Raw genomic sequence first — 19,166 nt, forward strand, 5'->3', positions numbered from 1 at the left:
TCTGTCCCTTTTTCCTCCTCAACTCATTCTCATCCACTTATTTTCACCCTCCATCCATCCGCCGTGAACAAGTTATCTCGGACTCTACGCTCGCTCCGGCTCCCTTACCTGTGAAGCTGACATTAAGGATGTAATCCCTGTAGAGTCTGCGCCCATCCAGCGCCTTCATGCTGTCGCACAGCTTGGTGGTGTTGAAGCACAGGCTGCGTTGCATATAGTGGAGCGCATGAGCCATTGCGTACACGGCGTTGACCACAAACATGATCTTGGACTCTGGTTCAAAGTTATTCTTGTCCAACGACAAGTCCACGTCGCACGGCGGGAGAGACGTCCCTCCCAGTCCAACACCTCCGCCTCCTCCTCCTCCTCCTCCTCCCCCTGCTCCGCCCGCACCCAAGGAGCACTGGAACCGCTGCTCCCAGAATTCCCTGTACCAGGGGTTTCGATGGTTTTTCACCGGGTTCAGGCTGAGAAAGTAGCGGTTGAATTCCGGCAGGGGATTGGCTGCCAGCTCGAGTGTGATGGCCCCCTCGGCGGTCACCTCATTTCCCTTGACGATGCTTTCCTGGGCCCCCCAGCCATCGCTGGCCACCCAGATGAAGGAGGTGTTGAGCCTGGCAGCTGCTGCCAACAGCTCTCTGGCGTCGTCGCTACGCAGGAAGAGGACGGCCACGCGGGCATTCGGCTTCTGTAGGAGCTGACGGATCACGGCTTCATAGGACTTCTTGGCGTTAGAACGCCCCACCTGGAGAGAAAGAGGTGTTGGTGTCATGACGGATGTGCTGTAAAATGTTCCTTCTCCTGTCAATTGGTTCGCGATTTATCAGCACCATCCAAAGGGAAGAAACAAGCACATAAAGGTCGTCAGTCGTCCTCCGCCTCTGTGTTTATCTGTAGCAAAGTGACTGTGAAAGTACCTAGATATGCTTTCATTTTCTGGTTCACAAGTGATTACGCCAGTGTAATATCACCTCCATTTGTGTGTAGGACGAGATAAGACATGAGTAGGGCCTCGTGGGTGCACACTCGGCATTAGCGCCACAAGTGGAAGTGGTGTCTTTTGGCGACTTGCTTCGAGCAATTGTTGTTAATTGTCATGCTGGGAAAAACTCGTATTCTATTTCACGTCTTACCTTCTCTGAAGTAGCAATGCAGATGTTTCTCATGCGTGCCTCCTGTTCAAAGGCCTCTATGCCAGTTTCACCATAATCACCCTCTGACGCCACAGTGGACACATACGTCCAGTTGAAAAAGCGGAGGATCTCGGCCATGGCCTTGGCCTGGTAGAAGTCGGGGGGCACCGTGCGGGCAAAGTAATCGTAGCGGGTCTTATCACTGAGCTTGGCACTGGTCGAAGCGTAGCTTATCTGAGGAATCTGAAATAGCCTGAGAAGATTGGCAACCTGTGGGGAGACGCAGTGAAATGAGGAATAAATCATCCGAAATAATTCTAAACCTTTTTGCAAATTAAACCCTTTTAACGAATGAACGTATTGATTTAACCGTTATTCATTCTTGATACCCATTATATGGCAAATTTTCTTGAGATAATTAATATTTTTATATTATTTGCATAGAACTAAATAAGCCTTTTGGATTCGGCAAAGCTAGACTGAGAAGTTAATTTACTGACTGACTGATTTTGATCACCGTTTTGATTATTCCTTTGACCAACTGACTGTGTGTAAGAACAAAACACTTAAATAATTGGACTTAATTTTTATGAACATCAAATTAAAAACGGGAACATATTTGTAAGGTTTGTGCTGACAGGGATTCCTTCATGCATAATGTGATTATTTAAAGAAAAAAGACAAAAGTTTAGGCTCATGTGAGCATGGACAAACACAAAACCGCACACACATTCCGCATGCACACACATACATGGAAGTTCCATAAATCCCTGACTCATGCATTAGTGATGGACATCATCTAGGGTCTACTGATGTCCATATATTATTCCCTTTTACTGCAGATTGGTGTTCGCTCATGTTCCCTTAATTACAATTATAGTCACAGACGCCAACACGAATATAATTGCTACACATCCTCATGCACACAACGACGTGTAAACATTCACATTCAAACATGCATACACGCACAAATAAACAGAAACTACATAGCCCTCCTATTAGCCCTCCTATTCTCGCCTCAAGTTAATCCTTTTAGAGCGCATCACTCTGGGCTTTTCTATATTCCATTCATAGCTCATTTGATGAGCTGTTTTGACAACATGTCAGAATCTCATGAGACTAATAATGTAGAAGATTAGAAAAACACACTTGTACACACTGATGTGCACATGAACTGCTGTACATGTGCACAGGCCCCTGCAATGACACACACATGGATGCCTGCTTAGAGTATTTTAGGTAGGTTTTAGGGTTTTAGGGTGCCAGCTGACTTAAATGTCAGGGAAGGTCGAGGTGCAAAATGTACCCACATTGCTCGATCACCTGCCACTGAGCAATGACTACAACTAACTAAGAGGCCTGCGTGCAGGTACATGCAGAGGAAGGGAAACGCTGCTCTCTTCCTGTGAAAGAGAGTGAGGGGGAGAAGTGAGATGTACTGAATGGGTTGAGTATGAGAGACGAGTATAAAAAAATGAAAGGAGAAAAAATTGGTGCAGTGGAGGGCTGCTGTGTGTTTTCTGCTTGGAATGCAAGTCACACACACAGACATAGAGACTCACACACATACACACACACACACGTGTACGTATGAAGGAAAGGGATTATGCCTGCTACGTGAATGCCCTCAACAGAGTGGAGTTTAGTTGTGCATTGTTAAACATAAATAATTCCCTATTACTTCATTTAGAAGCAACAGAGGTTGGCCAGGTAGAGTCTCCTGGAGGAGCGTCCGGATTAGCTTTTCAGGAAAGAGATCAGAATGCAAAGCACAGTTTGGTTCTCGTAAAAAGAAAAGTGCTGCATTTGGGAAAAAGACAGGTAAAGAAACAACAGCAACGAGGGGCAATGAGAATGAGCTGCGAGGAAGCAAGGGGTAATTATGTGTGATGAAGGACAGAGCAGATGTGTTAACAATGGCTGCCCCAGGAAGGAGGAGGATGATGAGGAGGAGGAGAAGAAGGGGGCTGAGGTCAGCATAGACTGAGCTCTTCCCAAATAGCCGCAAGGGATGCCTCTGAATGCATATAGAGAAGGACAAAAAAACACTAAAAGGCTGTGATGAGAAAGAAGAGAGGAAATATTTAAGGGACAGAAAAAAGACATCAACATAAGAAAGGGATAGAGAGGAAAAGAGACAATGAAAAAAAAGAAGAGAAACTTGCAGAGATCAGGGATTTAAGAAGTGATAGGAGGATGCTTTTGTGTAGTCACATAGGAGTAAGGGAGAGGGAGGTTTTATGTTAAACTATGCAAATTACCCAGATCTGTGACAAGAGCTGCATGAGCCGAGGAGACACGCAAGAACACGCCGATAGAAAACCTGATGCTAAGAAATAAGTACACACACACACACACACACACACACACACACACACACACACACACACACACACAGACACGCACACACAGACAGACAGACAGACAGACAGACATGGGTTCGCCCCTCAACATCAATGCAAGTCAGGTTCTGCATGCTTGGTCATGAGTTAAAGACGAGAGAGGAAGCCACCAAGTCGAACTTAGATGATGACGCTAAAGTCGGTTTGGAAAAATACCTCGGTACCTGCACGCTGCACGTTACCTGTATGGAGACGCTGCTGAAGGATCCACCTATGACCCCAGCGATTGCGAGCGGGCTGTCGTCCTGCAGAGCGTAAGATCCATCCGGACAGATAAACTCTGTGTCGTCCACCTTGGTCAGGGAGGCTCTCACAAACTCCAGAGCCTTATGGGAAACACACCCACGTCGATTTAATCGCAAATATTGTGCAAAAAGTATGATCTATACCATGTTTCTGCTCTTATTCGGCCTCTAACTCACTTTGAAATATGTTCTTTCAAAGAAATCTGCAACATAAATAAAGACTGATTGATACTTTTCTATAATGTAACGTTTCAATCTCTATGAAAGTGAATATATAAAAGCTCATTGCCTTCATGTAACTAGCCCATTACTAGCAGCTCTTAGATGCTTTCGGAACAGGGTCCAGATTGCAAATGAGCAAGCCCTGACATCAAGCCACATTATAAGATATTGCTGGGATGTGGAGAACCAGGCCATGAAGCTGCCACCTACAGAATTCAGGGTTTGTACCATCAGTCAAAGAGCTCATTGTATCAGCAAAGACGCAAAACATTTTCTGTAAATAAACCCTGAGGGAAAAGGCTTTTTTTAAATATAAATCTGCCTCATTTCTCACATCCGAATGGCTTCCATCTCTATTTCTCAATCAAGGACTTTTCTTGACTTTTCCATCGTGGCTGATATAGAATTTCTGAGTACATTTACTTTTTTAATGAGACCATATAGCCTTTATTTAATTTAAAACATTTATTGCACAACTTACTTTGCGGTGCAACTTTTAAAACATAAAATATAGCTAAAGTTCAAGTCGACAGCTAACTAAACAAATTGTGTTCAAACTTAGTAATGCCCCCCGCCTCCTTCCCTCCCCCCTTTGTGACACTTGCACGGTAGGTGTACCTGCTCCAATGCATACGTATCCCTGGAGCAAGTGTCCAAGATGTGGACTCCGAGAGAGACCCCGGGCAACAAAGCGCTGTCCTCATTGATTCTGTCAATTGCAAACAGCATGGCCTCCAGCCTCTGGATCCCTCTGTCCTCATTCACACGCCCGCACTCCTCCATCCCGGCACCTTTCTCGTGCACGGGGAACAGACCACCCAGCACAAGATCTCCCTCGATGCGGATCTCCCGGCGGGACGGAGGAGGGTCTCCGACCGAGAGCAAAACGCCGGGAAACATCATGACTAAGATTAGAGCGGGTACGCGGGCTGACATGTTGGGCTCGGGGAGGGATACGGTCGTCAGAATATGAGGAGAGGCTTAACAGAAAGTGAGGCAGAAGGATGTAGGGGGCTGAGGGTGAAGGTTGGGACTGAGGGATTTAGGGCGGTGCACAGTGGGGTTGAGTCAAATAGTGGCCGTGGGTGCCTAGGTTGGTTTGTGGCCCACAAAGCGGTCAGGGAGCGGTGAATTGGACCACACATGGAGGGAGACACCATCTGGACATCATTCCTGTGCGGAGAGGAGAGAAGATTTAACTGGAGTTAGTTAGCATGATGAAATACCTTTTGTAGGTGTTAAAAAACAGCAAGGAAGCCCTTCAGTGAAGTTTGGGCACACTGTTTAAAAGGGTTTAAAGTTGTTTCCGCCGAAGCCAGGCCATGACTAAAATGGATATAGAGTTGTTTGGTACCCCCCTGCTGTCCCGCCCCTCCTACATCCCGGAGTGAACTTTCTTCTTGTGAATGTGTATGTGTGTTTTTGCCCCTGGTTGTCTCAGGATAAGGCAGCTTAGATGGCTGGTTGATACATGAGCCCAGCCTTCTCATGCTACAGATCAGAAAAACTTCTCTAATCTGATCCCCGTTTTCAACAATTCTCCGTGCCCCCAAGTATATCTGTGTGTGCATTATCAGATGCATTGCTCCTCTCTTCTCTGCATGATTACAGTGTGCAGACTGAATCCATATTTACCATGAAAGAAGCTAACCGACATCAATGAGGCTAACAGCGGCTCATGCTATTATCATAGATTACAACTCAATTAAAGCGATCATGTTTTGACGTGTGTGTGTGTGTGTGTGTGTGTGTGTGTGTGTGTGTGTGTGTGTGTGTGTTCTCATGCTTTGGGTAAACCTTTCTCAGGGAACAATTTAGAAAGGAATATATGGTTAATAGGGTCTTTTGACATATTTTAGATGGATAATGGTCCTGTATGATACCAAAGGATTGTCCCCGAGGGATGAATTTAAATATCGTTGATCTCCATGCAAAACCATCATCAAATACATTTTTCATTCCAATAATTTGCTGTATGAACCTACAAAACAATGATATTCACATAAGAAACAGTCATACTTTGAATTTTGTAAATAAGCAAATGTTAAAATGCAAACGCTAAGAGAGTGAACAGTACACCTGCTGAACATCAATATGTTAACATGGTCTCTGTGAACCTGTTTAGCATGCTGAGAATCAACTCAAAGCACCAATGGGTGTTTTATACCCTCAAATGGCTGCTAGCAAGGCTGTAAATTCTTAGCCTTTGAATGTGACAAAATACACATCCGGTTACAACGCAATCCATATCACCTCCAGGTATAATCCGGCTGATAAATCAAGATATACTGCACGTTTATACCATGTTGAAATGGGCTACAGCTGTATGCAAATGCAGTGCCAGATGTGCAATTGTTTAAAGATTTATTTGTAAGATATAATAATGAACCTGTTCTTAGTGTATTCCATTTCTTATTCTCTCTGTGTTGATACATTTTTCTATTCAGCTAATGTTAAGACGGTAAAGCCCAGAGTGGGAAGCAGCCTTCTTTTCTTCTCAAGTCTCCCTAGAATTAAGACGGGGATAATGGAGAAAGCGAGTTATGAAATTTCCGTTGATTGCTGGCATCTCCGGCCGGACCAATGTGTGTGTGTGTGTGTGTGTGCGTGTGTGTGTGTGTGATTGAGTGAGAGAGACTGTGTACCCTCCCCCCCTTTTCCCCCACCCTTTGGTGGGCAGGTAGGAGGATGAAAGCTTCTCTTAGATGCAGGCAGCTCAGATATTTCTGCAGGCGGCTGCCATGCCTTTACCACTCTGCTCTGTAATATGACACACACACACACACACACACACACACACACACACACACCTACACACACACACACACACACACACACACACACACACACACACAGACAACACACACAAACCCAGACAAACACCCACCCCCACACACACAGCCATACACACTGGCACAAACACACACCTCCACCTCCGCTGCTTGGAGGGGATTGACCTAAAAGCATAGACTATTTCTATGTTTCCTTTCCCTCCCAACGAACAAAGATCTGCGTTACTGTGTTCCGTAAACAAGTAGAAGACACGTAATCAGGATATATACGATGAATGTACAATTCATTCTTTTTACAGAATAGGTTTTAGTGCTACTACCCCATTTGAAGGAAAAGTAAAAAGTAAAATATGGTGCGGTCTTTTAAAGTCACTCTAGTACCTAACAATTTTGCTTTAAAAGTTGTTTTGTGTCAAGATCCCACGGGATACTACCTGACATGTATTTGATGAATATTCCTTGGAAATATTTCTTTTTGGAAAGGAAGTAGAGGGTGTCTATGAAAGATTTATATCCTCTCTCCAAGCTATCACACATGCTCAACGTTTGTGAGGGTGAGTCTATAGTATGTTTGTGAAGAAAAAGCAGAATCCATTTGAATGATTTCCAATACTCTACTGAAAAGCTGTTGGAAAATACACTCTTCACACAAACACACTTTTTAAACTTTTAAACCTTTTTTTTGGCCATAATACTGCCAAGCCAAGCAGGATAGAGTACAGTAGTGAATCAGGCTTGTTCATTTGAATTTTTTTGCTTCTTTGTTGGGAAGCACGTAAACTATATCTTAAGAATGAAACAACTTACAGTATATTATATTTCCGAATGCCCTTTTCTCTTTTTTGATGCTCTGGTTTCAGATGATGTTAGTTCATAGAGTGCACATTCTTTCTTTTGCCAGAGAAACATAAGCATTCAAATAGGTGAGAAGAGTTTGAGGTCTGGTTTACAAACCCTATCACATTAATAGGCTGGGCATTAGAATGTGAAATTATTATAACCCCGTGCATGTAAATCTTCGCGCTTAGAAACCACCTCTCAAACTTCACATGTTTAAGTGTCTTGACTCAAAGAAAGCTGATTTTTCCCCGTAGGTTTAAAGCTGGTTGTTTTATACTCTGTGGTGCTTATGGTCCAATGATGTCATGTTACTGTTTATCTCAGCCTGTTGTTGGTTTATTTAATCTTCAGGTTTAGGTAGGCGGCTATTTTTTACCACTGGCAAGGCCAGCTCTTTCCCCCTATTTCCAGTTGTTACGGTAACCTGAGGTGACCCCCTGATGGTTGTATCCTTATATTAAAAACACTAGGCATGAATAGCAATTTCTTTAAAAAGGTTTTTGTTTCCTATTCTGTCAGTTAATTCAGGTATGAAGATCACATTTACATGTACTTATTACACATCAGTCATTTTGTGCTTGGTTTACTGAGCTTTATAAGTCATTTTCCATGTTGTTTCCACACTGAATGACTTATTTCCCCCCAAAATATGAGCGATTTTCTGTTAAACACAAGATATAAAGTGGTGTTTTTTTTTCGTTATTCTTGGAGAAGTTAATCGATGAGTCAAGAAAGTGGTTCCGTACAGCCACATATACGTACCATATAGACAGTAAGGCATTCAGTGTCTTACCTGAATAAAGCACGATAAGAGCAGATGGCAGCTGGCACATGGCAACATCACCACAGACACCTATTAAAGACACATAGGGAGACAGACATGAGGCAAGTAAACAACGGGCAGAAAACAACACGCCTGTCAATCGGAGAAGAGGAGAGAGAGCATCCGATAAAAGGGGAGGCTGCCTACTGAACCTTCTCCCTGGGAGCTGTGATGCACAGTAACTTTGGACAGACAACCCCGTTTCACCTCTGACCCCGCTGTAAAGTATGCGAGCGGGCAGCTGCCACGCTCCTCTTTGGCTGCTCGTGGTTCATCCCGTTTCATTTCAGGAAACCTCCCCAGCATTCTCCCCCTCTCCCACCGTCTGGTGCTCCTCTCCGCACTTCCCATTTATTTCCAACTCCCTCCACAGGCCTCGCTCCCCCCCTAACCGGCAGGGCTGCTGTGGATGACACGTATCCAGCTGAGAGCAGCCATGCAGGGTCGATGGACCGCAACACACTGAGAGGACAGACAACCCAGCTCTCTCGGTGTGTGTGTGTGTGTGTGTTTTCTTTCCATCTTCATTCTTGAGATGTACGAAAAGCGGACTACTTGTTCTTTGACCCTCCGATAGCAATTACGTGCACGTGTGTGTGTGTGTGTACACGCGGTGTCCCGGACTTCTGACAGTCTCGCAGTTAAAAGGGGCTGTGACCATCAATTATTTACGAAATGCATTTTAGGCAGGAAAGACTGATGATCCATAAATAGGACAAAACACAACAGCCTAACATCCAGCAAGAAACAATGCACATCCCACCGTCCCTTTTAAAGCACACCAATTACTGTTGGATAAACAATAATGCAACTTCTGGAGGTTCTATACAATGACTGAGGGGGAGGATCACAATGGCTAATAATATATAATAATGATATAATAATTGGGTTAAAGTGCTTTTGTAGGCCTTTACCAATTCCAATAGTGGTTAGTGTTCTCATGTAAGATAACTACTGGTGCATCAAACATGTGATCAATCAGTCAATTTTGTGACCTGCATTAGGTTCAAAGGACAAAGGCCTTATCATGTTTGAAACAGACATTGATTTTCTGGACAGCAGAAAATTGAAAAGATTTAACCACACATTCATTGATCTTTGCTCGACAAAAGAACTGCAGCTCCACGTTTTATAGCGTGCAATCTGCCTGCTGTGATAGATAAAGAAGTACATTTGCAATGAAAAGAATTAACCTCCAAAAGAAGAGGTGCGCTTCAGGTGCACACAGAGTAGACTGTGCTCTCATGTTCAGTGGGCACTCCAAAGGGATTGTACACTAAAAGAGCTTTTAACCTTTGAGCACAACACACTAAATCTACAATGGGAGGGCTAAGCACTGTGGTTGATTTCACTCACAACACTTTACTTCAGAGACTGCGAGGCTGCGAGACCTCCAAAATGACTTGAAACATGATATGTGTGTGGTAAATGTTACATTCATGAAACACAATTTAATCTTGTATTAAATAATGATTCCGACAACATCTGGCTTCAGTGTCTGCAATATGATCAAAATCAAAAAACAATTGAGAAATTAATACATTACATGAAGTGAAAAGTAAATATAGTTATTTTCAGCACTGTAAAGCCTTCCCTCATTTATGTCGCCATCGACCTCACAGTGGTTGTTCCCAGAGTTTTGGTGGTGCACAAATCACGTCCTGGTTAAAAATGGCTACTCGGCCTAAAACAGACCAGGGTTGTGTGAAGGCATTCATTAGAGGCACATTCCATCTCTGTGGAGGGCGGCGGGCCTGTCAGAAGGAGAATTACCTCTCCGTGGATGGCATAGATCAACTTCAATATATCAACAGTCATGTAATGACCCTGGGAATCATCACGTAGCATCAGTCAACCGCTTTGTGGCACAGGTGCTGCTGCATCCGACTTAATTCATTTTCACCTCCCACTAGTCCGTCGTCACTGCAGTCAAAACCTGAGGTGAACAGAGCATTGCAACGAACAGGTAGAGAGTAATGGAGAGTATTAACTACCTCAGACCAGATGGGTGAATCAATCGAGTGGGTTTGGACAGAGACATGAGACTTCTTAATGGTTGATTCAGGTTGGGTGGTGTTTACAAGATTTGATCAAAGTTGCTGATCAAAGTCTGCTATCTTGTGTATTGTCAAAATATTATATATATATATATATATATTAATCATAAGGGACATCCGTATGTATCACTTTGTAGGTTATGAGGTAAGGAAACCCCCTAAAACAAGCTGGTGTGATTGAGCACAGCACCGAGTACGGAAAAGCTGTGTGGTCGGTTCCAGAACGCACAACCCATGAGTTAGGCGTGAATTTTAACAGTAGTTACCTGATGGAAAGTTATGTGTCTGTGATGTAATCACAACCTGTGGAGAGGTTATGCAATAGGGCCATTTGTAGGGTTTCACAAAAACATAAATAATTTAATTCTTTGATTTATGCAACAGAACGTTTGTATTTATAGTGCTATGGATAAAATAATTGAACTGTGGATTTGCTATTTTGAATGTTTGTCTGGAAAGACTGAGACATTTTGTAATTATTAGATACTTCAACTGTTGCACAGTTAGTCAGTTAAAACAGAATAGACGGGCGCATTTTAACAGACATTATAAGTTTCTTGGCGTGATGCCGCTGAGTCGCCTGCTCTCAGTGTGGTGTTTTTTTAATGTAGCCAGTGGTTGACCAGTGAGCCACACAAACAGACAAAGACCCCCCCCGCCCCCCCACACACACACACGCACACACTGTCTCCCTTCTCAAGTTCATCATTTATTAAAGAGTCTGATCCCTCCCTGAGACACACCATCACAGCTGTACATTCCACTGCCCTTTCACTGTCTCATCCCCAGAGTGTAGCGTGCGCGCGTGTGTGTGTGTGTGTGTGTGTGTGTGTCGGAGACAGTCTGTGCATGTAGGGATGGATGAATGTCAGTGAACAGAGAGTGCAGTGCTCATCGTGTCGGTGTGCGTACATGTGTGTGCACGCCTCGGTGTGTTTTGTGAGTGACTGTTGTTGCTGATGAGAGGTGAGTTGTAGGAAGCCAGTGTGTTCAAGACCGTCTCCTCAGCGGAGCCTAACGGCATGAGAAACATGTGGAGCGGAGCAGCCGTTATAATGAAAGAACTTCAAAAGCCAAAAGAACTTCAGGAGGCCTGGAATGAAGGACTTTGTTTGTGATATTAATTTGATTGTTTTAATGAATCTCAATCCAACACACTAGTTTCATTTTACCACACGGCTAAAACAGTCCACATATGCATGTTGCGATAATTGAAATCCTGCTGACAAAATCAGCAGCATTTAACAATAGTGTATATATATATATATATATATATATATATATATATATATATATATATATATATATATATATATATATATATATATATATACTGTATATATAGAGTGACTGATTTTGTTCATTTTAATAAAACATCCTATACCAGCAACTTAAAAATAAGAAAGAATTATATTTTGAGTTGAAACATGAGAACTAGTAACTAGCAAGCACCTAGTAACTGGGAGATTAGTCAGTGGGATAAATTTGATGTCTCATCTCCCAGATTCCAACATACGGGGATGCGCTGAAAACAAGCAGAAAGGAACTTTACTGTTACAATAAGCGTCACTGTTGCCGATGTGAAAAATGCTTTTATTTGGGGGAAAAGGTCGACAAGTTACGTGTTTGACCATTAATGAAAGTCCTACTGAGCGTCCTACTGGGTGACACCTAATTGCTTGGAAGTTGGGAGCGCTAAGGTATTATGGAACAAGGCTGTAACAAAGTAAAGCCGTTGGAAGTTTTATTATTAAATTTTACGATTGTGTGAAGGACAAAAACTTTTAGTTACTTGAAGATGTTTACGTAACTAAGGATAAAAAATGGATAGGTGTAATTATGATATGTTAGCGTCTGAAGCTTTAGGAAGGATGTATGAAAATAAGGCTCCATGGGAGGCTTTCTTTTTTTGGACTGATTTGATTAGATTATTACGAGAAAGCTATGATATATATTTGTTTATACAGTTGTTACGAACACAAAACCAGAAGTTACCTGTTCGTTGTGCATTAGACTCTTCTTGTCTTCAGCGTTGACAAAACACATAAAATCAGAAAGTGAAAGAACCCAAATCATCGACAATGTATTTAAGTGGAATCTTTCCAAGCATTGAGTTTAGTCTGATGTTAATTTCAACGGACAACTGCTAACAAAATGCCAAATCAGTCAAGTTACTTTAAAGTGTATTCAGCACCATGGACAGCAGCATCAAGAAACTCTTGCTGATCTTCAGTATATTTCCATATTAACACGCTTAGAGTGCACTGATAACTAAATGTATTATTTATGGAGAATAAGGCACATCACCACCACTGTTAAGTCAAGTGTTTTGCTAAACATTCGTTAATATTGACAAAATAGTTGTGTAAAATATCTGTAATGCTTTATAGATATTTTACTGCACCACTTTTTGCACTGTGGTTATAATCAGTGAAATACATTTTCTTCTCTTAAAAAATCCTTTCAGAAATCCAGAATAATCTGAAAGATCCAGTTTCACTATGAAGTAGCTGAAAAACTAAAAACTAAATCTCAGCAAGTATTTAATTCACAGTACATAATGTAAAACCATTGGTTGCATTTCAGATCAGCAGTATATTGTTTATGGATAGTATTTATTATCGATTTGACCAAAAAACAAAATACATGATTATTGAGATATAAAATCTAATGAATATCTTAATTTGGCTATGTTAGCACTGCCTTGAGTTATACTTTCAGAAGTCATTTAGTAGACTTTAAACAAGCTGCTGTATCGTTCTACATGAAAAACATTCAGTGAAATGTATATTGTAAAACTAATAATTAAATTACAATAAAAAAAGTAACAATATGAAAATACTCTTTAAACTACAATGAAAATGTCTTGTACCACAGGTTGATTTGAATAAAAGTGTAACTGTACATTTCACAATTAACTCCTTGTACTAATAATGAATTAAAATACACTATAAGAATTAACAAAAAGGTTTGTAGACTCAAGTTCTTATGCAAGTTTACTTAAAAGTGTCATACTTTTAATAACTATATCAAAGTCAGGTAAATATATTAATCAAATCTTTAAAAATAGCCTTTGGACATTGGAGCACATCAAGGACACATCAAACTAAAACTTTTCATGAAAGTATGTGAAAACACAAAGGTGTAGCCAGAGAGATGTCCATCACAGAAACACGCAGCCTTTTGCCCTCCAGCGGTCCGTTTCAAGAAGCGGGTTAAGTGAAAACTCAGAGTTTCCCATCTCAGGGTAAATCAACTCAGAGTTTAGGGTTTGACTCAGAGTTTGTTAAACCTCCTTGAAAAGGACCCCAGGACCCGACTGTATGTTTTCGTTCTGTAACTTTAAGCCCAGGCTCAGGATTTGAAACGTGGGCTTTGAAGTTAATGAGACACATTTGATCGTATCTCCCTGTGTGATGTTGGCACAGGTCGACAGCTTCTGTATGTATCAAACACATTACAAAACAGATAAAACCAACCGCAGATAACCATCAGCAAACCGCAATAATCTACGATCAGCACGGCTTCTGCTTCCAAAATCTCTGTCACATCACACGTTTACACATTACATCCACACATAACTCGTCTGCGACTAGAGGACATCACCGTATCCCTTTTCCTGTGTGCACAGAGCTACTACAATGCTAACAATGAGGTTCTGTACTGTGGGCGGTCTAGTGAGTGGTGCTGAGTGGAAGCTGCAAGGCCGTGCACGTACACAAAACCACACAACGATGCACTGACACAAGCTTATACGCACATTCACCAGCACAAAATGCTTACATTTCAGATCAAATCCCTGACAGACGATTGTTCCTTGAATCTCACAGAGATGAACATTTTTTTGAACACACGTGCACAAAACAAAGACACACACACACACACACACACACACACACACACACACACACACACAGACAAGAGAGAGACAATCATCAATGTTCAAACTGAATGAACACATGTATACAATTACACTTAATGACGCGACAGGTCGGACACTCTTTTGGGCACAAACATGTGCAATCTGCATGTACACACAAACACTTTGCATTGGATCAGTAATGTTAGAGACAAACAAAGTCAGAGACAAACCAACGTTAGATACAGAGTTCTTAAAATGTATTAGTATTCAAAATAAATATGGGTTCACCCCACCCGTAAAGAAATTAAAAATAATGCAGATAATGCATTCTCTAATGATTCCATTTCTTACTGACACCATACAAATGCATCAATAAAATTGTCATTTTAAGTCCATTTAATCCATTTTCAGCCTCTCAAATATCTAGCAGTAGTCTGTTGTGGAATATTTTAATAAAAGCTCGGTAGAAAAGAATGATTTGTCTGATAAAACAGAGTCTCGATGAATGATCAAAGTTGCAAAAAGTCCATTTATTGCTTGCAAGCAGGAGGTCAAATCCACAGGCACGTATCACGGTGCTCTGTGGAAATGGCATCTCCGAGCAGTAAGAACGCTGAGTTTTTATACACATGTGAAGGACATTCTCCGTGCCAGTTACGAGAAGCTGCAAAGCAGGTTGAGATAAGAACCCAGGTGAAGCTGAGGGTAGCACACACACACACAAGATCCTCCTCAGTGGCCGGTGCAAATCATAATTAATTGACATAAAGTAAAACGTGGATCCGGAACTTTCGTACCGAATAAGATATGAACTAAGGCCATGAACAGAAGTCCTTTGTTTTGAAGCTTCTATGAGATTGAGTCGACCCCCCCCCCCCCCCCTTCTCAGGGCTCAGCTGCAAACTAACATTTTGTATCATGCTGCTCTTTGCACATCAGGGTCAAATACAGGACACTTGAGACACGGCTTCAGCACAAAACAATGTTATAATATATTTTACCATTACAAGTCACGCCCGCCTCTCCTCCGAGTAAATGCTTGTTCTTTCTCTAATAGATCATTCCAAGAAAAATTCTTAATTTGAAATTCTCATTAATCTTGCTGTAAACTATCTTCTGATGTTGATTCGATAAAGTTATAATTATCACAGAGAAAAATACACTATGTGTTTTTTTTAATCTGTTTTCAATGCAAATTTTGATGATGTAACACAGAACAGGATCTCATCATAATTGGCTGCATTTCTTTCAGTTGGAAAAGAGAAGAAATGTGCGTGGAAATAAAGTTATTCATAGGTATAGTTATAGCAATGAATATCAACATGTGGAAGGAAATATGTTAATCTGAGGTGTAATTCATATGATCATGAAGGAGATTTAGCATATTATGTATGTGTTTCGTTCGTAATTTATTTTTCTTCCTTTTCTTTTTTACAATATTAGGAACTAATTTAACTGAATAGAATACATGGTCACTGTTGAGTCTAATGGAGAACAGCCTGCAGAAATAAAGCCCCCCCCCTTCACTATTCAAACACGTTACGTGTGTGATTCAAAGGCAAAAAACAATCTGGGAAGCAGAAAAGTTCCATCACATCTTAAAACCTTTACTGTTTGTGAAAAATATGAAACTGCTGGTGCTAAGAGTCTGTCCACGTAATTCAATGTAGATGCCACGTGCCTCGGCTCCTGCGGAGAGGTGTGTGTGTGTGTGTGTGTGTGTGCTGAGAAGCGAACAGAAAGTCGTTCTGCCGTCAAGCACTGACTGCATGCGGCCATCAGATCCACCTGTATGCCCTATATCTCCGGCACGCACCACACGCCACATCGTCCCCCCCATCTCTTAAAAGCCGTGGCACAAATGGCTTGTTGATCGGTCTGGCTGAACCTAAATAACTTCTCCACTCAGGGTAAAATACGCAATTGCAATAGTCGTTTGTTTCACCTTCTGTATCTTTCTCGTGCATCCGATGTAGAGATTAGCTGGGTGTTTGGATCCTTTATCGTAACATGCGATCGGAAGGAACATCTGTAAAAATGGAACATGCATGCATGTACAAATGGGCTTTTTAAATCCTGCGCAAAGTTCAAAGCAAATTCCCCACAGCAGGATTGGCTGACGCGCACTCGAACGGTCCCGGACTGACAATTTGTTTTTTCTCTGCACTCTGTCGCCGAACCTGTAATATGACATTGCAACACGTTTACGCACCGGGAAAAAAATGTACTATATTTTGACCTACCTGGACGACTTGGATCCTTCGAAGGTTGCACACGAATCTCCGGACGGTGGAAGTTTGACTTAGTCTACTCCTGATAGCTCGGAGGAGTCACTGACACACACAGAGAGAGAGAGAGAGAGAGAGAGAGAGAGAGAGAGAGAGAGAGAGAGAGAGAGAAGGACAGGATGGTCGCCACTGCTTTGCGCGCCAGCTCCGTCTATGTGTGAGTGCGTGTGTTACTGCGCGTGCACGTGAGAGAGAGAGAGAGAGAGAGAGAGAGAGAGAGAGAGAGAGAGAGAGAGAGAGAGAGAGAGAGAGAGAGAGAGAGAGGAAACAACAGACGTGCAGAGCCGTAGCCCCTTGCCAAAGGATGCTTCAGTCTCCTAGCAACAACAATCGATCCGGCAAGGAGACAATTTTATTGGATAAAAAGAAAACTTAGCCATTCACCCCCCCCCCCCCCCCCCCCCCCCCCCCCCCCCGACCTCCCCCATAGCACATGTTTACCACTCAGAGCAACAACTCCAGCTTTACTGAGTGAAGACACAGTAGAGTGAGACAAAAATGGGGATGGGGGGGATGACATACAGAATGGCACTAACATACAGATCCATCAAGCTCACTTAAAAAAGTGCATGTATGTAGAAAAAGACAGAATTATACATAATGTGTTGTTTGATGCAAGCCTCATCAATACTTTTATGCAATATTGCGTTCTACGATGTCACTGGCAAAGAAAGACTGCGAGCAGCATTAAACATGATGAATTTGGCATGGGCGGCTCTGTTGCAGAGCGATACGGGACATCCAAATCCAAACACCTTCACACTGGTGACTACATTTCTACACCCGAAGCCTGCCAGACATCATATATCATGCATGACACATACCTCACCTACATACTCTCAATCTTCTTCAAGAGAGATGCCTCACTGCCTATTTCCCCCCTTTGTCCATCCTCAGAACAGAAACAGTGGAACTCAGTGGTGTGTGTCAGTGGGTGTGCGTGTCTGTATCAGTGCATGCACACAGACATGTGTATCTACACGTGTTTTTGAGTGCACACGGCGTCATTAGAATACAAGTATGCAGCTCCTATTAAACAGAAAAATCCTCTTCACTCAGAGTGTCCTCTCGTTCTACACAATACAAACACACGCACGCACACAATGCAGGCTACATACACTGTTTTTTTTTACAAGCTCACACAACACAGAGAGAGGCACTCAGTCTAGAAGCCTGATTTCCGTATTGTAAAGTTGGTCAAGTGCACAGAGATACTCGGCCTGAGGCCTCGCTAAAGCTGTTTTGATTGCAGACCGCTGCATGCTGTTTTTGCCTGTTTTACATGCAGATTTCCAGGCCGAACGTTGTGCTCATATGTTTTACGCGTGTCTACTGTGTGACACTGCATGGCGTAAGAAGATTGTCTCTGAGGAAAAGCCTTGGATGGGCAGAGATTGATTAGACGGCTGAAGAAGTAAGGGTAAGAGCATCCATTTCACACCTCTGTGACACACATGCATGCACAGACATGAGGTGGGAAGTGCACACACACACACACACACACTCCAGTGCCCAGTGTCAGTCACAAATTTCCCAAACTTCATCCCTCAACCCTGCCGTTCTAGCTCGGAGATGCTGGCTGCTCTGACAAAGGCCTCATTGTTTGCATGGCATGCATATATGCAGAAAGCCCAGAAAGCCAGCTTTGTCCCATAAGGGTCCCTCAGCGAGAGAGCTTTGTGCCTGGCCTTTCCCCACAGACCAAGCCACAGCACAACAAGGAAGAAAGAAAGGGAAAGAAAGAGTGAGAGAATGATTGAGGGAGAGAGATAGGAACCAATGTGACAGAGAGCAGATATGATCAAAAGCTTGAACCTTGCCATATGAAACGATGGACAGCGTAATGGCCAGTGAGAGAGCGCTTGTATTGGAAATGTGTGCCTGAATGTAACGTTTTGCCTTGTTGGAGCGAACTGCTCCAGGTCATGCAGCAGGAAGTGGGTCCACTGGGATTATTTTTCCTTCTCCTTTGATTCCCCACAGATTGTTTGTATCCCCGCGCTAATAGAATTAGTCAGGCTTCATTTCCCATGGTCTTCTGTCCCGTCGTGGCCTGGTGATGGATGGAGCTTCACACAGAGGAGTGAGTGTGCTTAGAAGTGTGCCCAGTGTTGGTTGGACAACGGGGCTGGTTACAACTGCTAGTTTCCATTTGCTTTGGTCAGTATGGTCCTTTGTGGTGTGGCCAAGTGGACAAAAAAATCCTCTGTATTGGGTCGATGATTCCCATTTTGAGCTATTTTTATACAAAATATGATTGCTGAATTTGCCTCATCGCAAATTACAGTGGTAATCATTTGAGAGTAGTGTGTGCGGGTCTTTGGACCACGTTTCTGAGAGCCACATTTTAGAAAAGGATTATACAACTGCATTAAACATAATGTTATATGTTTTAGTGATTAGTCTTTAACGTTAAATGGGTTCATCACACAACACAAAATCAGCAGGTTGCATATGTGATATCAAAAGAAAGGTCCTACACTATACCCTGATGGTTTTCCT

The 19,166-nt window shown here is 42.5% G+C and overlaps 1 protein-coding gene across 2 annotated transcripts in view; it reads right to left on the bottom strand.

The window, feature by feature from the left end:
- The window catches only part of LOC120808768 (metabotropic glutamate receptor 3), a 30,957-nt gene extending 14,140 nt beyond the window's left edge, over positions 1-16,817 (bottom strand). Inside the window, exons 1-6 of one of the 2 annotated variants that reach the window (XM_040161910.2) lie at positions 16,620-16,817; positions 8,428-8,487; positions 4,621-5,175; positions 3,718-3,861; positions 1,134-1,403; positions 109-745 (exon numbers count right to left, since the gene is read on the bottom strand). In XM_040161910.2, the coding sequence (XP_040017844.1) occupies positions 109-745; positions 1,134-1,403; positions 3,718-3,861; positions 4,621-4,938 (1,369 nt within the window). In that variant the 5' untranslated portion in view covers positions 4,939-5,175; positions 8,428-8,487; positions 16,620-16,817. Of the gene's footprint in view, positions 1-108; positions 746-1,133; positions 1,404-3,717; positions 3,862-4,620; positions 5,176-8,427; positions 8,488-16,321; positions 16,408-16,619 lie in introns of those variants that run through there. The other variant, XM_078082552.1, reaches the window with a different exon arrangement.
- Positions 16,818-19,166: the final 2,349 nt, after the last annotated feature.

The sequence above is a fragment of the Gasterosteus aculeatus genome, chromosome X, assembly GCF_964276395.1.
Source record: "Gasterosteus aculeatus chromosome X, fGasAcu3.hap1.1, whole genome shotgun sequence".
Lineage (NCBI taxonomy): Eukaryota > Metazoa > Chordata > Actinopteri > Perciformes > Gasterosteidae > Gasterosteus > Gasterosteus aculeatus.